The 23,506-nt window shown below is 49.4% G+C and overlaps 1 protein-coding gene across 2 annotated transcripts; it reads right to left on the reverse strand.

Annotated features, from left to right (window-relative positions):
• Positions 1 to 813: 813 nt before the first annotated feature.
• On the reverse strand, positions 814 to 21,474 carry BNIP5 (BCL2 interacting protein 5). 2 transcript variants are annotated; one of them, XM_043450209.1, is made up of 11 exons: positions 21,269 to 21,474; positions 13,986 to 14,611; positions 11,324 to 11,385; positions 10,850 to 11,090; positions 9,682 to 9,813; positions 8,046 to 8,104; positions 7,495 to 7,732; positions 6,547 to 6,678; positions 5,667 to 5,731; positions 3,853 to 4,095; positions 814 to 2,272 (listed from the first exon to the last, which is right to left on the reverse strand). In XM_043450209.1, the coding sequence occupies exons 1-11, from the start codon at positions 21,298 to 21,300 to the stop codon at positions 2,237 to 2,239; spliced, it is 1,866 nt and encodes a 621-aa protein (XP_043306144.1). In that variant the 5' UTR covers positions 21,301 to 21,474; the 3' UTR covers positions 814 to 2,236. The 2 variants fall into 2 exon arrangements, with proteins under 2 accessions (XP_043306144.1, XP_043306143.1); XM_043450208.1 differs by having other exon boundaries at positions 8,046 to 8,107.
• Between the last annotated feature and the right edge of the window lie 2,032 nt (positions 21,475 to 23,506).

The following is a 23,506-nucleotide window of genomic DNA, read 5'->3' on the forward strand; positions in this document are numbered from 1 at the left end:
AGAATCTAAAACTTTGCCTCACGTTTGAGGCCAGTCCCTGCTAAGTGCCCAAGTCTCTCTGCCCTTGGCTTCTCCCCCTCCTCAGCTCTACCCTATGGGGCTTGTCACAACATCAACACATCAAGACAGTGTCCACCAAGGATATCAAGGATGGGTTGGCAATCCAGGTTTTAACACCCTCTCCCCGATGGCCATACATTATGAACGAGGGCTGTGTTCATAGCCCTGTCAGGCAAGCATGCAGATAATAGACACACAGCAAGTTGCCTGACTGAGCCAAGCTGTTGGAACTGTTGAGCTGTGTAGAAGACAAAACCTTGCCTTGGTGCGAAAACAAAAAGGAGCCCATTTCTCAAGATACTTTTCTGCCATCAGCTGGAAAATCATCATCATAAATCTATAAATCCACAATGTCTCAGAAGTCAATAGCACTTCCTGCAATTTGGTGGTCTTGAGCAGTGCACACTCATGCAACCATCCCTGGCAATCTAGCTTGAAGCCCTCCCCCATTTCCTGAAAACTACGCAGATTGTAACTATCATAAGAATAGCAACTTACATAGACACGGCACTATGTAATTTCAGAACACTTTGTGTTGATTTTCTTAGTGACTTTTGGCAAATCCCCACGATTGAACCCCATTCAATTTCCAAATTTACTTTTGAATATCATTGCATGAATTATTTGGACTTCCCAAGTGGCTCAGTGGTAAAGAATTCGCCTTGCCAATGGAAGAGACGCAAGTTTGATCTCCAGGTCAGGAAGATGCCCTGGAGGAGGAAATGGTAACCCACTCCAGTGTTCTTGCCTGGAGAAACACATGGACAGAGGAGCCTGGCAGGCTACAGTTCATGGGGTCGCAAAGAGTCAGACATGATTTAGCGACTAAACAAGCAAAACATGAGATGGCAGAGCTGAAAGGCATCAGGTTGAGAGGATTCTAAGACAGACCAGTTGTCCCCACTATACTGCTTCCCCATCTAGAGGTTGCAGGGTTCCTGGGAGGTTCTACAAATGCATATGGGCATTAAGTACTGTTGGCAAGCTGAATAGATTATGTGATACCTGGAGCTGCACATCTGTTAAGTGCATGTGGATGTTCTGGTGAGAGATTAAGCATAGATGTATTTTTAAAACTAATGTCAGTCAAAGTTGCTCAGTCATGTCCGACTCTTTACGACCCTATGGACTATCCAGGCCAGAACACTGAAGTGGGTAGCCTTTCCCTTCTCCAGGGGATCTTCCCAATCCAGGGATTGAACCCAGGTCTCCCGCATTGCCGGCAGGTTCTTTACCAACTGAGTCACAAGGGAAGCCCATGAATACTGGAGTGGGTAGCTGATCCCTACTCCAGGGGATGTTCCTGACCCAGGAATCAAACTGGGGTCTTCTGCATTGCAGGCAGATTCTTTACCAACTGAGCTATCAAGGAAGCAAGAGACTTATTTAAAAAACTAACATCTGAAAAAAGTATCAGCAGCTCTTCTACATGATGTGGGCATATTTTTAGCCCTGGTGAACCAAGAAAACACCCGATAAAACAAACAAACAAGGGTACATAAGTCAGCAATGGGCCCTCGGTTGGCCCCAGAATGCAGAGGCCTCGCTCCAGACCAATGCCTATTGAGGTAACTCCCCCATTTCCTCTTTAACTATCAATTCAGAGGAAAACCACTGGTCTCACAATTCTAGTTGAGGACCAAGGCCTCCCAGAGAATGCCTAGCAGAATTGCCTGGATCTCAGGCGTTCCATTCATTCATTCTTTTGGTCAGTATTTAAAGATTGCCTCCAGCTACGTGGGGTGGGTATATTTAGCCACAAAGTGAAAGCACTTGCTATCTCTCTTTAGAGATATTTTAGCATCATACAACCAGATGGGTCACTAATCCAGCCCAGAATCCAAGGTCTGGAGAGGAGAGGGGACGTGGGATTCGTACAGGGTTTTGGAGCCAAGTTTGGAGGTAGGTCAGCAGGTGGAGTCCTGGTCTCCTAATTCCCAGTCCAGTGCATTTCCCCCCATGGCCTTTGCCTCCAGTTTTGCAGAAGAACACCTTGTTCATTCTCCATCTCAATGAGCCCACGATGGTGCATGGACACGGAATGGCTGTCCACTCTTGTCTTCAGTCATGTCTGTGAAGCACTGGATTGGGAGAACACGGAGCATATTCAGGGTTTCCTGGCTGAAGCTACCAATGTTTGCATAGTTCAAGGGACCTTGAGTGCAAAGCACAGCTTTCAATCTGGACTCTGGATCTGAGAACTTGTGATGTTCTGGGAGGAGAAAAAGAACACAGATTTAAGCCATAGTCCAATTATGTATGGGTCCCACCCTGATAACAACAGACTTATCATTAACCCACTAGCTCCCACCTCTGGGTCTCTGCTCCCAGAGTACCTCCTGCCTGCAGTGTCCTCTTGGTCCTTTTTCCCCATCTACAGCCTCTCCATCCTCAAAGGTCAAAATCAATGCCTGCTACCTCCTGGAAGGCTCCCAGAACCAACTTGTTTTATTGGCCACAGTTAGTGCTAATTTGGCATTTAATTGATATTTACTTTTATTATCAGTAAACAGTCTGTCTTTTTCCATTAGAACCTTTCACAGGCCCTCAGAGCATCTTACACAGCTAGTGTAATAGGAGGCTCTGAATATGTAGTGATTGGATGGATGGGTGAATAAATAAATGAATGGCTAGCAAAACCAGAAGATACAGTATTAGGGCTACTGAGGATGTCAGAACTGATGTTTCTATAATATCTTCTACAAAGAACTCAGATCACTCCATCTGGTGTTACCTAATCCACCTTAGAGGGCAAATTGTCCCTAATCTCCAGGAGAAGACAGTGAGTGTGAGAAAAGAGAGGTCTAAGGTCACAAGGGGTTCACACCAGGAAAGCCATTGAAATGATGTACCACAAGTATCATGAAATAAGGCCTGCTTTCTTGAGAGACTTATCATACAGCTTCTAAAGGTAATTCCAGGAGGAGACAAAGGGTTTGAGTAGGGTGACATCATTGCAATGAAGGTCTGGTTCCCAGGGGACCATTTGGATCTAGAAGTTCTGGTCCTATTTGTCCAACACAAACAGGACATTTAATTGCTTTAAAATTACAACTTTACTCAGTAGTTTCTGCACTTTAGATGTGGTTAAATGTTTGTAAACTGGTCATCTTAAGTGAATTTGAAAAGGGCAGGGAGAACTTAGAGTCCACCAGAAAATTCAGATTTTAAAAAAGATCAGTTAATAAGTTTTCTCTCTACAGGGATCATCCCAGAGCCTCAGGGAAGGGAGGATTATTAGGGAAAGCATGAAACCAATCAAAAGAGTGAGTGATGGCAGAAGAGAGGCTATTCATAATCAGTCAAGGCAAGGTCCTTGAAGAATGTCCTCTGAGAAGCCTTTCAGAACCAAACAGCCCCAGGGAGCCTTCTCATCTACCTCACCATCCCTTGTTTGATATGTAATCTTACTGTACTTTTTTCTTTAAATTTTATGACCGCCTCAATTGGCAAGCCAATCAGCACAACCCATGAAACAGCAAGAGGGTGAAGCAAGAGGGTAGCTGGTCTGATATTCCATACTGATATAAAGAAGTATGAAAATACACCTCCTGCTGGAGACCAGAGCCAAATAAAAAGAGGATACTAATTAGCTTATTAGCAGGTGAAGCAGGGAGGCTGGGAAAGATAAAGATCACTGTGGCGTAGAATTGTCTCAGAAGGCCTGGACAAGGAGGTGGCATTTGAGCTGGACCCCAGAAGTCCTGAACTAAGCAGGGGAGGGGAGAGGACAGGAAGCAGGTCCTTGTGATCTGAGTCTGTCACCCCTCACGCCACGTGGCCCGTTCTCACCTGCTGGGCCTCCTCGTACGGGAACTGGCCATAACTGGGTCTCCTGTAGTGTAGGCCTGTGAGACTAGGGACGGTGTGGTAATTGTTGCCAGCACATTGGTTTCCCAAGCCAAAGACGAATGGGTAGGTTCTCTGGGGCTCGGTGGCGTGGGCTCCTTGGCTGCGCAGTGTGGCTGCCAGCTTTCTGAGGGAAGAGACTGAGGGCTTGTAGAAAAATTTCTTAAAACTGGGGTGTCGCTTGATCTGGAGGCAGAAATGAAGGCAGGCCATCAGTGTGGCTGGCAGGTACTCCCCTCCCCCCAGCACCCCTCCTCCATCAACCCCACGCAGTCAGGCTGGGCGCCTCACTGTCCCTGGGACAGCATGCCTTGTTAAATTCCTCCACCTTCCCGGGCTCTCTGAATCTGCTCTGCAAGGTACAGCTCCAATCAGCACAACAAAGTGGAAAAAAAAAAACCAAAAGACAAAATGCAGGTCTTTGGATTCAGGTAATGGATGTTTAAATAGCACTCACTAGTGTGTGACCTCTCTGAGCCTCTGTTTGGTCGTGTAAACTGGGGGTAATAATACCTTCCCCCAACACACTATGGGGGGGGATTAAGTGAAATAGTTTAATGTTGTGAAAAGTGGATGTTGGGTGATTTTAGTTCCCATGCTAAGCCTCCTCCTCCTAATACCTAAATGTCTTAGGTTGGGTTCCCCCAGAGGCAGATCCAAAGACTAGGACTCAGATGCAGCTCACTTCTGCTGAATGATCAGGGCAGATGGGGGAGTGGAAAGAGGGGGGCAAGAATCGGAAGCAGCGCCCTCAAGCTGGCAGCTGAGCCTGATCCCCTTGGGGCACTGTGGGAGCCCCAGTTTTGCCCCCAAGGCGGGAGGGAGCTGGGGTATGTGTACACCAGCTCCCATCAGCCGATGATTGAGGGCTGCTCCTGGCAAGGTGGAGAGTGTCACCCTGGCCTATTGTATGGGTATAAAGGGCTCTGGAGGGGCAGTCTTCAGGCAAAAGGACGCAGGTGCTGGCAGTCGGCAGCTGGGCCAGGTGATCTGTGGTGCCAGAAGAGGTGCCAATAGCATTGGCTACAGGCTCAGTTGTGAAGAACCTGCCTGCAATACTGGAGACCACCAACAATGCAGGAGATGCTGGTTTAATCTCTGGGTCGGGAAGATCCCCTGAAGGAGGGCATGGCAACTCACTCCAATATTCTTGCTGGGATAATCCCAGGGACAGAGGAGCCTGGCAGGCTACAGTCCACAGGTTCACAAAAGTCAGACATGATTTAGCAACTAAACCAGCACCACCGCACTGATGACTCATCTATGACCTGCCTCTTTGTATGTGATCTGTGTTTGTCTCTCCAAGTAGACTGTGAGGTTTTCAAAGGCGAGGAACCTTATGTTACAAGCTATCTAGCAATAGAGGAAACTCTAAAAGCTTGAAAGAATCAGAGGCCTTATATTGCTGAAGTGTGTGCCAAGACAGAGTGAAGGGCAGATAGAGGACGAGATCAGAGGGACTTGGGGAAGGAGGCTTCCTTGAGCTGAACTTCAAGGATGATTTGGACAGGGGGATGTCCTGGTTGGCAGGTGGAGACACAGAGCTTTATGTTATTTTAAATTAACATTGACCTTCTCTGCTGTGTGTCTGGCATTTTCTGTATAAGCACCAACCTTGGCAAATAGGTATTTATCCCCCATTTTGCAAAAGAGTAAACAGAGGCTCATAGAAGTTATGGGGCAGGCCACGGTCACCCAGATGCAGAGATGGGGACTGAACTTGGGTTCAGTTCCTGGGGGTACTGAGCACTCCTCACCTGCTCTCCCAACTGGCCATCCACTTCTTGGAGAAGGGCCACCAACTCTTGGATGATCAGCTCCTCTAAGAAAAGTAAAGAAGGATTGAGGGACTGTTGACAAGTTCTGCAATAACCCATCCATCGATCCCAGAAGTATTTTGCCTCTAAAACACAGCACACAGATTAGTTATGAAGAGCAAAGAAAACTCTCCCCCTAAACTAGAGCTGGAGCACGAAGGTTTTGTTTCGTTTTGCTTTATAGACAAAGGAGGCACTTCGACCTGCCGAGCCTCACCTGCCACCACATTCAGCTCCATTTTGACAGATAGGGAAACTGAGACCTTATCTAGGCTACAGAATAGCCTGCCCCATCAGCCTGGGCCATAAGCAATGGTGTGCAGGTGGCGGCTCGTACCAAGAGTTAATTATGAACATTCGGAACATTTGGAGACGCGTTGTTATAAACTGCTGGCAACTTGAAATCGGCTAAGGTGGGGATTTTATACCACAGACATCTGCAAAGGCTACAAATCAGGGCTTCCCCTGAACCCCGTACCCCTAGTGTACTGGAGCGTGTTTGCCAGAAGGCCACTGGTTAGGAGACCCAGAGCAAGCTAGGAGTTTTACATGAAACACTCATGCGAAGCAGCAGCATGCAGTGGGGGAGAAAGTACATCCCACAGAATGGACAGACATCCTCTACCTGAAGAAGGCTGTCCACCTGCAACTCTGCCCCAGTTCAAAGGCCAACCCTGTGTCCTCTCTGCCCTTCTAGAGTCTCCTAGGGTATTTGTAAAGCTGCCCCTTCCCAGTTCCCTACTAGGGTTCAGCCTGTGAAAGTCATGCAAAGGGGAAGGCCCAGGGCAGCTGTCCCAGGAGAGAGCAGGGTGACACTAACTGGATTCATTCGCTCCGTCCAGCTGAGGTCCCCCTTCTGGCTTGTGGCTTCTGGCCTGGGAGGGTGCTTCTGGGGCTCCAACTGGCTCCCCTTCTGTGGATGGGGACCCCTGGAATTCGAGATCCTCCAGATCTGAGGGCAAAGAGGAGTTGGTGTGAATGTGTTTGCACCTGTCTCAAATCCACCAGCACATCACTGAACCCAGGTTCTGACAAGAAGCTGTCCAAAGTCTTTGACTTAAGAGGGGTCCTGGTTTCCCAGGCTCCTCAGGGAACCCCCAGCCCCCCCGGACCTGCCTCAGAGGAGTTCACAGTGTTCTCTGTCCCTCCAGGAATCACATTCTCTCTTCCACCTTCCCCCTCTGCCTCCTTATATCTGGGAGGAAAGCAGGCAGGCCTGCCAACAAGTCTCAGCAAATGAGCCCACTTCCCCTTTAACTTGGCAAGCCTTTGCTGAGTCCCTTGGCCTGTCTGAACCTCACTTTCCCCATCTGTCAATTGGGAGAGCTGTGAAGGGGATTAAATGAGATAACATGTGTGAATGCAGCATGCAGTGGGCACTCTGCCAATGTTGGGGGGATTGCTGTACCCCAGCGGTCCTCACACCTTAGTGTAGTGAAAAAACAGAGGCCCAGAACATGAGCTACTTCATCAAACCGGAGTCTATTTTTCTATCACCTTTCCAGGTGATTCTGATTTATGTATGGTGATGCTCTCATACCATATTTGTTTTCAGGTGTTTATGATGTGGGGGGAGAGTGTGTGTTGTGGGGGGTGAATCCTGGCATCAACCAACTCCTTTCTTCTCTGTGCCCCCACACGGCCCTACTCTGCTCAGAGTGAAAGTCAAGACTGAATGGTACACCGCACATCTGGCCAACCCTGCCCTGGAGGAAGCCACAGGGCCAGAGGCAGCCTCTGTCACCATGGCAACCCCAGGGCTGCTCACCAGAGTTGCTGGAGACGGAGGGCCAATGGCCACCTACACACAGGGGCAGAAAGCTGGGCTTCTTGGGTGGCCGGGAGTCTGGGCTGGCAGCACCTGCAGCCCCCACCCTCTTGGGGTCTTTGGAGCTGTGTTTTTTATAGAAGGCTTTTCTGAAGTTGGACTTTCTCTCTTGGCTTTTCTTCCTGCAGGCTGGGGCCACGTTTTCTACAGCCACCTCTGGCTCCTGGACTTGAAGTTGCTGCGGGGGAGATAAGGGAAACTGAATCAGGGCCCCTGACTTTACAAGTCAGCTGAGACCAGCAGCCCTAGAAACGAACAGAGACCCACTGTGGGCCAGATGGTGTGGCCAGGGGAGAAGGGTGATGGTGCTCAGAGCTGGGGAGACAGGCACAGCCTGCAGCGTTTAGGGGAGGCTCCAGGAAGGAGGGGAGACAGGAGCCAGGCTCTGGCAAGATGTAGGGTTGGGGGAGGGGGAGGGGAGTTACTGTACCAGATTGGGGTGGGATGTCCAAAGTGAGAGTCAGGGTCTAGGTGGGGAATGTCTTCCTCACCTTGTCTCCGCACTGCTCCTCTGCATCTTGGAGTAGAGCAATGATCTTCTGGATGAATTCTTCTAAAAAAAAGAACAAAGGGGTTGCTCACACTTGAGTGCAGAGAAAAGCTTTTCTGTGGTTAGTCTTCATTTCCTAAAGTGTTGAGAAAAGCTTTTCTGTGGTTAGTCTTCATTTCCTAAGACCCGGTGGCTCCCTGGGTGATTCTCACAGGCCTCCAGGGTGGGTGCTAATGAGCTTGCATTTGCGGTCATCCCTGGCCCAGCCCATGGTGGGGACCACAGATTCCCCAGAGGTGGCCTGAGGGCAGAGCTGGTTTCATGGGAGCGTGTGCTTAGTTGCTCAGTCATGTCCGACTCTTTGTGACCCCATGGACCATAGCCCTCCAGGCTCCTCTGTCCATGGGGACTCTCCAGGCAAGAATACTGAAGTGGGTTGCCATGCCCTCCTCCAGGGTACCTTCCCAAACCCAGGGATTGAACCCAGGTCTCCCCAAATTGTAGGTTCATTCTCTACCGTCTGAGCCACCAGGGAGGCCCCAGAATCCTGGAGTGGGTCGACTATCCCTTCTCCAGGGGAACTTCCTGACCCAGGAATCAAACTGGGGTCTCCTGCGTTGCAGGCGAATTCTTTACTAGCTGAGCTACCAGGGAAGTCCTGAGAACATATTCACTCATTCATTCACTTATTCATACCATGGGAACATATTCACTTATTCATTCATTGCTGAGGAAGGGCCTAGACATGCCTTGTTTTGTGTAGGAAACAGCTGAGACCCCTGCCTCCAGGGGAAGGTGCCTCAAGGCCATCTGGTACCAAATCCCCCCTCCCTGCTCCTTCCTCCTCTTCTAGGTAGGCCAGGGGCCCTTCTCAATTCTCCTTCAAGGCACATCCCCTGTGAAAAGCAAAGAAGGCAGTGTGGGAGAGGTAGGGAAAGCGGATCTTCAGACACACAGAAGGGACAGTGATTACATGATTACAGGCTTGGCTCCGCCAACGATAAAATAATAATGATAAAGCTGGCAGCCACTATTGGTTCAGCTTCTCTCCTAAGGCCTCTACCCCTGTTCCTATCCTCTTTATTTCTCCCAAGGCTCTGCTCTCAAGCTGGGCTACGTGACAACACTAATAGTCACAACAAACAGCAGCTGACATTTTTTTAGCAGCTCCCAGACACACCTCTAAATGCTTTATCACCACTAATTCATTGAGAGCTTCCAACAACTCTAGGGAGTGGGGACTATTCTTATCCCCAATTTACAGATGAGGAAACTGAGATCAGAGATGAAGAAGCTTGCAAGATCACTCAGCTGGAGAGGTCAGAGCCCAGGTTCAAATCCAGGTTCTAAATCTGTACCTTCTACGGAGCCCTTGCCATGGACTAATGCTTTCCTTGCATCTCCTATTGTCGGCCTCCCCAAGGAGGGCATGATTACTTTTGTGGTTTTACAGCTGAGGCTCAGTCTGGCTTAGAGCCTGTGTTCTGGACCCCGAGCTGCCTCCCCAGCCTGCAGCGCTCAGGGGCAGGAAAGGACAGGTCACTGCCTCTCTCTGGTTCAGTTTCTCTTCTGGAAGTAGAGGGCTCAGCTCAAACATTTCCCAACGGGCCTCTGAGAAGAGAAGAGGGGGTACTGACTGAATTCTGTGGCTCTGTCCTGCTGCAGGTCCTCGTCGGCTCCCCCACTTTCTGCTGGGGTGCAAAGCTCAAAGGGACTTGGCTCTCCTCCATCTGTAGGTGGAGCCTCTTGGACTTCAGGTTCTTCCACACCTAAAAAGCAAGAGGAAACGGTGGGTGAGCTTCACCAGCCAGAGGGTGTTGACTAACGCACAGAAGTCAGCAGAGACTCAGAGTGCGCTCCATGGCTAATGCATGCAGAGGCCTTTTGGGGGCGGCAGGGGGCTGCTGGCAGGGCCGCGGCTCCGCTGTACTGAAGACCAAGCTCCCTCATCCCTTTGCATGTCCATCCCTACAGCTGTGCCTATCCTGGGCTTCTCCGCCTCCCCTCCTTCCCCTGGAAGCTCATCCTTCTACCATCTTGGCTTCACCTGTGAACTGGAGAGTAGATGCCGGATGCCCTGGCCCGAATTAGCCCCATCGCAGCCAGGAACCCCCTACATGAAAATACCTCCCCTGTGGCCTGAAATCCCACAACCGAGGATCCGCTCTTTAGTGTTCAATATTGCTTCCTCCTTTTTAAAATGTGAATTCCCCTGGCCAGGATGACCTGCTAGGCTGGTCCTCCCTGACACCAGGAAGGCCCTCTCTCCCGGTAACTCTGACTCCATCATGATGGGCCCCGTGACCACAAACATGATTTTACCTCCCGAAACCCCAGTTCCCTCATCTGTGAAATGGAGATAATAAGATGTACTTCCTAAGATGAGGACTGGTGGCCGACAGATACACAGCCAGAAAATGTCTTATTTTTACAGGCAAGGAGATTTGAGGCACAGAGTTAGGGACTGTACGGCCCAGCAGCCAGATCTCCTGCCTCTCAGGCTCCAGTTCCTTCCTGCATGTGCTACCCGCTGCCAGGGTGTGGAATCTGAGGCTGCGGAGAGACCACGATAGTTGGTGGAATTCTCTGAACACAGTTTCCACCGGGGGCTTAGCTGGGTTGCCTAGACGATGAGGCTTGGTGTGTGGAGGTAACCTTCTGGCATTCCTTTTGCCCTCTCCAAGCTGCTCAGAGCAGAGCGAAATTCAGAACTGGGATGGCAGCTCTGCAAATGGCCAATTCAAGCCATGGGGAAGGTTCCAGCACGGGAGGCAGTGTTGCTATGGTAACCGTGAGCCTGCTCACCGGGGAGGCTGGAGCTGGAGGGCCGATGGCCGCCCACACACAGGGGCAGAAAGTTGGGCCTCTTGGGCGGCCGGGACTCTGGGCTGGAAACATGGGCGGCCCCTGCTCTCTTGGGTTCCTCGGGACCATATTTCTTAAAAGAAAAGGCTCTCTTGAGGCTGGACATTTTCTCTTGGGATTTCTTCTTGACAACCGGTCCTGCGTTCCGTCGGGTCACCACAGAGTGAAGGGCTTGATGCTGCTGTGGGAGAGATGAGAGAGAAGCTGAGCCAGGCCCCTGACCCTCAGGAGAGGGGAAAGCTCCCCAAGAAGCAACCGAGGAGCAACCAAGGGCTTCAGGGTGGCCCCAGGCACGGCTGGTGACAGAGACCAGAGCAGGGGAGCAGCGAGGCCTGGAAGGACAGGCAGGGTCTGAGCAAGGAGGAGGGAAGGCAGCATGCCCCTGGGCGTCTGTGCGGACAGTTCGCTCCTCACCTCTTCCTCCCACTGGTCTCCCACTTTTTGGAGCAGCTGCACTATCTTCTGGATGATATCCTCTGGAAGAAAACCAATACACCTGGTTAATCTTTGTAGGAGCATATAGGACTCTTTTTAATGACTGCCTTGGCCTTCTGAGACCAACTTGGGACTTATGGATTAAATGAGGGTCCTCTTAAAACAGCTCCTTTAGGCCACAGATTGGGAATGGAGGAGCACACATCCCAGGGACTGGTCCTTCTAAGAGAGAGTTTGGAAGATCCACAGGCGAAGGGTACTAGGCCAAAGCATGCAATTTTATGCAGAAGTTTCAAGTCAGTCCTTGAAGCATTCAACTTGTACCCACAATTTCCTTTGAACGTTGCAGATCTGTAAATATCTATTTTGGGTTTGTGACGCAAGCTGTGTGACCTTGGGTAAGTCTCTTAACCTCTCTGGGCCTTCATCACTTCCTCTGTGACACATGGATCATAAGTCCCATCCTGGATCCCTCAGAAGGCTGTCAGGCCATCAGAGGAGGCTGTGTTTGAAAGTACTTTACAAGGTTAGAGATGATTCGACCTACAAAATTTCAGCCAGGGAAATGATGGAGTGCCAGCCTATCTGAGGTGGACCGAGGCACTCCAGCAGGCAGGACACAGATAGCCTGCCACGTTGGTGCCCCAACCACACTGCCAAGTCTTTACACAGAAGCCCAAACGATGTAAATGGTTTTCTTTTGATATTCCAGTCGGCCTACCCAAAGACAGTGTGCCCAGAGTGGCCTCTGCTAGTTGCCAGCCTATCAGTTTACACAAAAGAAGGTGCAGACAAGATTCGCTCTTCCCAGACTGTCTGCAGAGGTTCTTACCCCTTCCCTCTCATTTATAAACCCTGTTAGGATTTTGTTCCTCGACTCAATCTACCAGCCAGCTCCCTCTCACGTGAGAGAGCAATCATCCTGAAAATTTCCTGCAAAATAACAATTAAATGCCTTTTAGCTACTCCTTGACAGATGCATAGCTCCTCCATTTTCATATCTTTTAAAATATGCCCATTCTTGGTAGAAAATTAGATTCATACAGCCTTATGGATTTTATTAAGGGCAATAACAAGACTGGGGTTGTGTATGAGACTGTCCTTGTTTCTTGCAGATGTGTGTCTAAGTATTTAAGGATGAAGCATCATTTTAAAGGGGTTAAAGGGCTTAAGGAGGTTTAGCAACAATGAAGCAAGGTTGACGGACTATTAACAATTGTAAGTATGTGACTGTGCACAGAACTATTCTTTCCACTCTTCTATATACTTAAATATTTATGTATATATATGTGGGTGTTTATATATATATGTGTGTGTGTGTATATATTCCTTCTATAAATTTTAAATGACTTAAAAATGTCCCATGCTCATTAACACCTAAGCATTTTCCAGAGGCCAGTCTAATTCCTGAGACTCCCTTCTGTGAAACTCTAACATAAATGGACCAGAAGCACCAGAAGAGCCAAGGTCAGCACATGCATTTTGTGAGGTCTAAACATCCAAGGTCCAAGCAGTCATCTGGAACAATCCATTTTGTTTGCTAACAGCAATATCGAGCTTTCTGAGCTGCTCTTCCTGCTGGTGACCTATGGCTTGGAAAGAAACTTTCCAGACTCCAGTACCCCCACCTTCAAGGGGCAAGAACTGGTGGAGATCAGAGTCTTCTCCACCTATAATAAAGATGAAATCAAGTGTGTGGCACTGTGTGTGGGTGTCAGTGACATTCTTCTGACTTTGTTAATCAACACAGTGCATGGAATTCACAGCAGGCCAGGTGCCGCTGGAGCCAGCTCTAGGCTTAACCAAAAAAATCAGAAACCTTCCAAGGTTTCCATTTGAAAAGAGGCTGCCTCAGCCCAGACATCTTTCTCCACTCCCCCACCCCTGAGTATCCTGGATCTTCCTTGGATCTCTTCTCCCCATGAAAAACATGGTGAGTTTTGAGTCCCGTAGGGCAAATTTCCATCTTCCTCCAGCTGCCTGTGGGACATTCAACTCTAGGACACGAAACATCAGAAAAGGAAGGCACCTTAGGGACCAACTCACTCATTTTACAAACGAGAATCAAAGAGATATCAGAGAGGGATAGCAACTTGCTCAAGGTCACACAGCAAACTTATTCCAAACTTGATGGAATCAAGTCTAGAACCAGCAGACAGCTGTTTCTACTTCCCTGTCACCTACCCCAGTCCTCACACATAGATTCATGTTGGGGGATAGAGCTTCCCGCTCAGCCTCCCCTCTGCCTTCATATTTCTCCCTGGCTGTGCTCCTCCACCCGGAGTACTTAGCAATAATAGCATCTGCTACTTATGAAGCCCTTGCTGTATGCCAGTTCTGGACTAGGGCTACCTGTTATAGTCTCCATTGTATCAGTGGAAAAAAAAAACAAAATTGAGGCCCAGTGAGGCAAGTCTCCAGCCCCAGGTCACCCAGCCAGTGAGCGGTGGAACTGGGGTTTTCACCTCCAGTTCTCAGCCCCCATGGGCTCTGCCTCTAAGAAGCGATGCTGTTCCTGATGGCAGCCCTACCTTCCGAGTCCCTTTCTATTGAGAGGTTTGAGGAAGCAGCTCAGAGCACCCCAGCGCTTGGGGTAGGGGTGGGGATGGGGTTACCATAGAAACAGGCACAGTCTGCTCACCCCTGGCTGCTGGGCCCAGGTCAGCCCCCTCACCACGTGAGGCCTCAGCCGCCTTGGCCTCTTGGCCTTCGGCCTGCTGATCTCGGGCCCCCTTGGCCTCCTCCACGCCGTGTTTCCTTTGACTGTGTTTCTTGCGGCTGGCCTTCTTGCTGTGGGGCTTCTTCCTGGGAGCTGGCTCGCCCGGGCTCTCGGGGATTTCTGCGGGCTCGGGGGGCCCCTCCTTCCCCTTTGCCTTCTTGTTGGTCTTTTCCTTGGGCTCCTCAGGGCCTGTCCTGAAGAATAAGTTCACCACAAACCTCAGCCACCCCTGCGGGGCCTGCCGCTGGGCCTTGTCCTTCTTGGCGTCCTGCAGAGGCCTCTGCTCGCTGAGAAGGTCCTTGGTCTCCTCTGGGCTGGGGGCAGCAGCCGTGGTGTCCTGAGCCTCCGCAGACTGAACTGGACGCTTGAGACATCTGGTCCCATCACTGGCCGCCCGACAAAGACCTTCCCTGAAGGGGCCAGTGGGCAGGGAAGGGCCCTGGCAGTCCCACAACTCTGAATCCTTCTGGGTGTTCTGCAGCCTGTCCAGAGACTTGGCTCTCCTCCAGGACAGAGGCTTCCTCGGGCCCCGTGGAGGCTCCATTGCGCTACAACCAAAACAGACAGCTCCCTTAGAAGAGGCCCCGGAGACTGCAGGGTGGACTAGTGGTGCTGACCCATGTGCCCATCCAACCTTCCCGGCATGTGAGTACTATCAACTCTCAAAGCCGTTGTCTCGTTTAAATTCCTCAGCATCCCTGGGAGGGACAGGTATCCTTGTCCCGTGTCCCAGGGGAGGAAACCGATCCCCAGGAGGTCATGCCCCAGATCTCACAGCTAGACCCCTAGAACCTCCAGGAGGAACACCCTGCCAACACATTGATTGTAGTCCACTGAGATTGAGTTTGGTCATCTTAGTTTCCTGACCAGGGATTGAACCTATGCCCTCAGCAGTGAAAGTGCCATGTCCTAACCACTGGTGTGTGTGTGTGTTCAGTCACTCAGTTGTGTCCACCTCTTCGTAACTCCATGGACCATAGCCCACCAGGCTCCTCTGGCCATGGGATTTTCCAGGCAAGAATACTGAATTGCCATTCTCTTCTCCAGAGGATCTTCCCGACCCAGGGACCAAACCCAGGTATCCCTCATTGCAGACAGATTCTTTACTGTCTGAACCACCAGAGAAGCTCTACCTTCCCACAGGGGCCCTCTTATTGGCAAGATTACATCTTCACGTGTTTAGTGGTTTGTTGCCTGAGCCTCTCTGCCTCCCCCCTCGTCTGTTTTGCTAGGTATTGTTTCCTGAGTACCTACGAAGATGCCTGGCACATCACTGGCACACAATAAATACTTATTAAACAAAGGAATAAATGTATAATGAGCATTTAGTAAACTGAACAATACCTATGGGTGTGTAGTTAACATACAATAAATGAATTCGGACCGTTCCATCTTAAAATGAATTCGGACCGTTCCATCTTAAAGCATTCTCCATCCAAAATGAAGCAACTGCTCATGGAAAAGAAAAAACAACCTCCTCTTTCTGGGCAGCATTTTAACCATGCTGGGGTGTGGGCAGTGCACTTGATTGGTGTGTCTTTAATCTGAAACTCCTGGGGCTTTCCAATTTTTCTGAAGTTGTTCAGAAACCCTTTGCCCTTTGGTGGAAGTTAAGAGAAAAATGAAATATGGTTTGGAATCTCAGTCCTGAGTTCCCAGAGATTCCTATGGAGTTTAGATTTATGGGTTGCCTACTCTAATTTGTAATAACAGCTTCATCATGCATTTACTATTATTAGTGAATTAAGTATTAATGTATCTACATTATATCTTCTGGGTTTACCAACTGATTTGTTGCTTTAAAATGTATTCTATTACTATGTCCAGCTTAGAGACAAAAATGAGAACCTGTAATTGCAATTTCAGATGTGCAGGCATCCTTGTGAATGTAAGGAAGATACATAAAGACAGGGAAGAGAAGGACAGGGAAATACAGAGGGACTTGAAGGTAAGAGTTAACAGCCAAGGATGCCTTTCTTCCTTCAAACATGAGTTTCAGGAGGAAGGGTAGGGAGGATGGCCAGAAGCCAGTGGGTACCACCCGGCAAGGCATCCACACTCTTGCAGTCTTGGAGGAAGTGAAGTGAGGAAGCAGGCAATTTGGAAGGATTTATTTGTTGCCCAAGATTCCTTAAAGAAGCAATAGAGTTACATGAAAACTTTAAGCAATGTTACCTTATCTGAAAGTTGTCTAACGTTCTTGAAAGTCTCAGAAGCCGCCTTACAGTTATGTTTCCAAAATGTGGCATTAAGTGGGGTAAGAAAAGAAATCATAGAAGAAAATATTTTGCTTTCTTCTCACTAATTTATTTCAGCAAACCTTTAACAGGCACCCAGTATGTACCAGGAAGTTTGCTCGGTGCTAGGGAATGAAATGCAGCTTGTGCCCTCACATGGATGGGAGTAGGGGTGTACGTGGTGAGGGCAATAATGCTCTATTCCCCTGACGGCTACTCTCACTCTTTATTTATTTAGTTATTTTTTAATTTTAGTGTTATTTTTTTGCCTGTGCTCTGTGGCATGCAAGATCTTAGTTCTCCTACCAGGGATCGAACTTTTCACCCCCAGGACTGGAAAGGCGGAGTCTAAACTACTGGATTGCCAGGGAAGTCCCTACTCTCTTTCTTTAATAGCACACGGTTTAAAGAGAAGATAACTTGAGGTCGAAGTTCTATTTGATGTTAAGATCAAAGTTAACTGAGCCAGAAATATTCCTTGAGGGATTTCCCTGGCGGTCCAGGGGTTAGGATTCGCTTTCACTGCCGAGGCTACATCTGGGTTTCATCCCTGGTGGGGGAGCTGAGGTCCCACAAGCTGCTGGCCAAAAAGAAAAAGGGGAAAAAAAAAAAGAGATATTCACTTAATGATGCCAGGGTTCTCTCTGCTTGCTCCGTATGTTCCTGTGATTGGGCAAATTGGATGAGGTTGGCAGAGAAGCTGCTCAGTAAGAGAACCACCAAACCAGCCCCTTGGCTTCCTGCGCTAGCTCGGCTCGAGGGGGTCTCCCACACAGAGGGCCTGGCATCTTTCTCCAACTAATGAGAAAAGAGGCGCAGTTATCCCTGTTGTTGCTATGGAAACGGTTTCCCCCCATTGCTGATGGTGGCAGTGTTCCCCGATCGCATTCCAAGGACACTCTGCTACTTCTCATCAGAGCATCAGGACAATTCCACTTGGCAGTGGTTTTCCTTCGTGCAGGGTTTTCAAGAAAATGGCCTTGATTTGGCCACTGCTTTCCTAAAACAACAGTGCCCCGAGCCCAGAGGAAGGGGAAGGAGGCCGGGAGGAGGAGCAGCTGCAGCGGCCCCAGAGGCAGGGTGAGGAGGGGTGGGGAGCATGACCTTGGCTTTCCAAGAGTGTTCCCTCGGGAAGAGAAACTCCAGGGTGTAGCCAGATAGAGAAACATTTTCTTTAAAAAAGCCTACCCTCCTCCAAGGAGACACCCTGGAAGATCTGTGGGGCAGATGTGTCCTCAGACTTTTAAAGTCTCTAAGCCCTGCCTGAGAAGATTGTGTTTTAATATTAACCAGCCCCTCCAACACACACACACTACCCACACCATACACACGCACACAGATTCTGTGTGTGCTGAAATTAAATCTTTCCAGACTTTCTAATTATAAAATTCTGCCTATCCAGAATTCATCAAAGCAAATCTTTCTTTTTCCTTCCTCTTTTTTTTTTTTTTTGTTGTTGTCCTGTGTCCCTGCTTTGCCTGGGACATCATCTAAGTTCTGTCTGCCCGTCGGGGAATTCCACCCCGTCCAGGTCAAGCCTCCAGATGGTAACCTTGAGACAGCCGCAGACCTTGGCTGCATGAAAACCCAGCTGCTCTTGTGAACTTGTTGATCGCCTTGACAGAAAGTGGATTTCAGAGCAAATTCCTAGTCTGCTCAGAAATATCCATAACATCCCAATGATCTGCCGATCGCAGGACTTCTGACATGTACCGGTGGACGTATTTAAAAACAACAGCAGCAAAACACCAGAGAAAGTGCACAGAGTTGACCTTGAGTTATTGCAGAGAGGGAAATTGGCCAATTTTTCACAAGCGTGCTGCCATTTGGGGTTTATTTTCTAAATTATATGCTGACCTCATCTATATATCATTCTCTAATTCACGCACCTGCCAAGCTCCTCTGTAACAGCTCTATCACCTCTCCCTAGAGGGAGTTTAACTGCTTGCCTTCTCCGCTCCTGGACTACAAACGATACAACAAACAGCTGGCCACTCCCAGGGAGAGCGGTGTGGACCCAGGGTCACATCCACAGACTCTCATTGCTATAGACTAGAGGTTTGCATCCCGCTCAGATTCATATGTTGAAACGTAATCCCCAGTGGGATGGCATTACAAGTGGGGACCTCTGGGGTAATTAAGTCATTTGAACAGAGCCCGAATGAAAGAGACTAATGCCCTTATCCAAGAGACCCCAAAGTGCTCCCTCACCCCTTCCACCGTGTGGGCACACAGAGAGACCTGGTCTTGGGACCAGGAAACCCTCACCAGACTCCGAATCTGTGGGCACCTGAGTCTTGGACTTCAGCCTCCAGAACCATGAGAAACAAATCCCTGTTGTTTCTAAGCCACCCAGTCTATGAGAGTTTATGATGGCAGCCCAAACAGGCTAAGAAACACAGAAACACACTCTTGTACCGTTAACCTATGAGAACTCATAACACCCTAAAATTTCCCTCCCATGCCCCCAAGTGTAAATACAGGGCATCACTCTCTGGGTATCCATTTGCCCTCTGCCCTCCCCGTCTCGATCCAAGTCCCAGAGAAAGGACCCGATTTTGCCTGGGTTCTGTTGCGTCCACACAGCCTGGGAGGCTCTCAGTGTTTCTGGAACAAATATACAAACACAATCACCTTACCAGCCACAGGGCACCCAGCACACCCTCCATCCACAAGATCTCAATCCAACTTGGCCCCAGCCTGGCAATGAGCCAGGCTGGCAGTGGGAGGTTGAGGCTCTGACAATGAAGAGATTTGCCCAGGGTCTCACAGTCCAGAAGCAGGGAGAGATGGGGCTTGAATCCACTTCTCTGGATTCTAAATTCTTTTCCCAGCACTCAGTGGCCTCCCATAAACACACTCATACACACACACACACATACATACTTAGGGGTGAACAAACCTGCTATTTCAGGCTGACATTGATAACCATGTCCATACACGTGCCTGCTGTGACTTGTACGCCTGGAGTCACACGCACGTGTGCCCAGGTATTGACATCTCTGTCCCAGAGGCAAAGATTGTAGACACAGGGTGGGGCTCACAGACTCTTGGCTGGAAGCCAGTCGGTGAGTAGGAGAACCAAGGGCTGAAGCTCAGCTCATGTTTCCTACTCATCAGCATAAGTGAGCCCATGGACACTCCGAACGCTGAAGGTCAGTGCCCGTTTGAGGTCAAAGTCTTCCATTTGGGCTCTCAAGATGACTGGTCCACACCCACAGCCCATCCCCTCCAGGAGGACACCTCCAACCACCACTGGCAGGACTGGAGTGGGGGAGAAAGTGGTCATCTCTTCCCTCAATGCTGGATCCATCCTGCTCCCACACCCACCACCCAAGTGTTAGGTGGGAACAATTCGGGTATTCCTTCTCCTTCATGGGGTCCCTAGGAGGTTCCTAGAATTGGAAGAGACCTGAGAAGTGTAGGACTCCTTCATACACTCGCACCCCTTGTTGGAGAACTTCCTGCAATGGGAGCTCACCACCGTTCAAGTGGTGATAGTTCCACCGTCAGCCAGCGGGAATTAAGGACAGTCCTCCTTAAACAGGGGGCTCCCCAGGTGGCGCTAGTGGTAAGGAACCCACCTGTCAATGCAGGAAACATAAGAGACGCAGGTTTGATTCCTGGGTCAGGAAGATCCCCTGGAGGAGGGCGTGGCAACCCACTCCAGTATTCTTGCCTGGAGAATCCCATGGACCAAGGATCCTGGTGGGCCACACAGTCCATAGAGTCACAAAAAGTCGGACACAACTGAAGGGGCTTAGCGCACACACACACTCCTCAGAGCTGACCTGGCTAGCGGCAGGCCCTCACACCCTGAGGAGAGGTTACCTCAGCCCTGAGTCCTCTCCAGCCAACCCATCACCTGATGGCCCAGGCATCTAAGTGTTTCCTCACATCTCATCGCTTCTGGACCCATCTCCTGCCTGGATATCCGTCCCTGAGAACTCTCCCGCTGGTCCTTGTCCACTTTAAAATGTGAGGCTGGGCAGGGACGAAGGGCTCCAGCCACAGCCTGACCACAGCAGAGCCCAGTGGGGTTTGGCATGCAGCTTCGGATCAAAGAGGCATCTGAGCCTGGGGCTGGAAAGCTGGGGTCAGCTCTGCCAGAGCCGGCCTGCAGCTCAATGTCAAGGGCTAGACTTGGACCATCCGCCCAATCTGATTGTCCCCATCAAACACACATCACCTGGTACCTATTTTCCAAAAGGTTGGGATTTGCATCTTTTGAGGATCTTTTGAAACCCAAAACAATGAACTCCCTAACAGTGGACCTTCAGACCCCGAGACACAGCAGTGGGGCAGATTGTGGGGGCAGTAGGGTCATCAATACAGAGTAGGATAACTCCAAAAACGACCACGGCACCCCCTTCATCCAGCACTAGAGTTTGTGCAGGTACCCCCATCCCATTCTCACCCCGTCTTGTCCTCTATCCACGACCACAGACCACAGGCCATGCAATGTTATAATCTCCCCTAAAATCCCTGTTGGAGCAGCAGACCACCAGAACTCTTTTCATAAGATCTCCCTGTCCTTGGACTAGCTTCCAAGAAACGTAAAGTGATACAACCTTAGTCCAGCCATTGGTAATAACACCACCTCCATTTATACAAAGTTTCTCTTTACTACGTACCTTCACATCAAGCTATCACTTGACCTCCACGACATCCAATAGGGAAATGAGCAGGAGAGGTATGTAACGCTGCCCCCATTCTACAGATGAGGAAACTGAGGCCCAGGGAAGTGAAGTTCCCTGCTCAGGACTGCTAAGCAAGTAAGCAGCAGGGCTGGGACTTGAGTTTAGAGCTTCTAAATCCAGGTGAGTTCCCAGCTCCTTGCATGACACCTGGCTGAGATCATGTCATTGAACTTTCTACTTTTCTAGAGATGAAGAGACCAGCAAGCTAGAAGCAATGTTGGGACTGGACTCAGGGTTTACCCGCCTTTCAGGACCCCAAGATACCCACCTACTACTCCAGTCGTCTAAGGAGAGTATCATTCAGCCAGCTTCAGAGCATGGAAGTCGCTCCTGTCCCAGGACACTTTTGATCAGGAGCTCCCAACCAAGCGGCTCTGCGTCAGGTACTGCCCACGATGTCTGGGCACCACTCCCTGTCTGCTGGAAGGTGTATCCAATGAGGAGGAGTAGTCCCAGCTCTCCCAGGGAGAAGATGCTGCCGGTTTCCAGGCTGTCTCAGGAGATGCTTTGGTCAGAACCATATATATCATGTGGCCCAGGGGGTGAGCTCACGGACAGCCAATCCGGGCCCCCGCCCCCGCCACCTGACCGTCCTATCCCAAGGGCTGCTGCCTGCTCCCCCAGAGATAGCAGGCTTACCTCAGCTACTCCGGAAAAAAACAGTTTCACTCGACAACTTCCTTATTACACCCAGGATGAAACCAACGCTCAGAAAAACAAACTTAGGCCTGGCTGGAGGAAGGCCAGTGCATAGAATGGAAAACAAGAAGTTCTTATGGGACACACAAGTGGGGAGACGGGAGGAGGTAGATTCAGCATCTGCATACCCTCCATACCCTCCTCCGCTCTCTCTAGAGAACACCGAGGAGCGGATGATAAAGAAAGGAAGGTCGTTCAATGTAACATAAAATCCCTGACCTGGAGACAAAACATGGAAGGAGGAGTTGATGAGGAACGTGCTGTCCAAATCCTGGTAGGGTCACCGTGAATTGTGACGGAACAGTCTAAGAAGACTTAATTAACAGTTTCATTTTCTGTAGTGCCTGAATGTTTTAATTTTTTTTTAATTTATTTTATGCTTTGGCCATGCCTTGTGGCTTGTGGGATCTTAGTTCCCCGACCAGGGATTGAACCCAGGCCTCCACAGTGAAAGCAACAAGTCCTCACCACTGAACTGCCAGGGAATTCCCATGCTTGAGTTTTTTTAAAAAAAAGAACTTATACATGCTTATAATCAGAAAAGAGAAACTAGTTTTATTCAAACGAAAGTAAGACGTGTCAGAAATCCTGTTTTGGCTAATTGACATGGGGAAGTGTTGCAAAGTAAATCCTGAAAGCACTGAGCTTTGGAATCACCCAGACCTGGAACCATCAGCCAGCTGTGTGACCTCTGGCAGGGGACACATGTCTCTGAATGTATTTCTCACTCAGAACTGAATGACCACCTTAGAGGATGCTTGCAGGGCCAAATGTGATACTTCTCACAAAGAAAAAAGAAAATATATTGAGCTGCCGTCCACGGGGTCGCAAAGAGTTGGACATGACTGGGTGACTGAACAACAACAGGTACTTTTCTAAGTCCTTTCTGTATATTGAGTACCTAGTCCCTGGTAAGTACTTAACAAAGACCCAATATTTTATTATTGGAGCAGAGTTAATGCTTTATCCACTCCATCAGCAAAGAGGTTTTGGATCCAACTTTGCCTCTGGGTACTGGCTCAACACTGAATTTAGAGAATTTATTAGTCCAAGAACCAGCCCAGATTTCAAACAAGGGTTAAATTATATCCCATATTTTTATTTAACAAAGCATTTTTGTTAACCATGTTTTCCAGGTCCTGTGTGCATCATACATGCTCCTCTTTATTCTGAAGACAGTGCCCCCTCCTGGCCCTCTGCAGGCTTCCCTGGTGGCTCAGCCGGTAAAGAATCTGCCTGCAATGCAGGAGACCTGGGTTTGATCCCTGGGTTTGATCCCTGGGTCAGGAAGATCCCCTTGGAGAAGGGAATAGCAACCCACTCCAGTATTCTCGCCTGGAGAATCCCATGGACACAGGAGCCTGGTGGGCTACAGTCCATGGAGTGTACAATGTGGCTGGGAAGAGACACAAACAAGAAAAAAAATTATAAAAGCAGGTGGAAGAGAATGGGGAGAATGGGGAGTTAGAGTTTCATGGGTACAAAGTATCAGTTTGGGAAGATGAAAAGTTCTAGAGGTTGATGGTGCGGATGGTTGTACAACAACGTGAATGTATTTAGTGCCACTGGGCTACAGACTTAAAAATAGTTATTATGGTCAGTTTTATGTTATGTATATTTTATCACAATTTTTGTTTTTTCTAAGGCAGATGGAAGCACGGGGCAGAGAGCCATGTGGCTCTTTTGTTGGTTGTTTTAGCCACTAAGTCGTGTCTGACTCTTTGAGACTCTATGGACTGTAGCCTGCCAGGCTCCTTTGTCTATGGGATTTCCCAGACAAGAATACTGAAGTGGGGATCGGGATGGG

The sequence above is a fragment of the Cervus canadensis genome, chromosome 28 (assembly GCF_019320065.1).
Source record: "Cervus canadensis isolate Bull #8, Minnesota chromosome 28, ASM1932006v1, whole genome shotgun sequence".
Classification (NCBI taxonomy): Eukaryota; Metazoa; Chordata; class Mammalia; order Artiodactyla; family Cervidae; genus Cervus; species Cervus canadensis.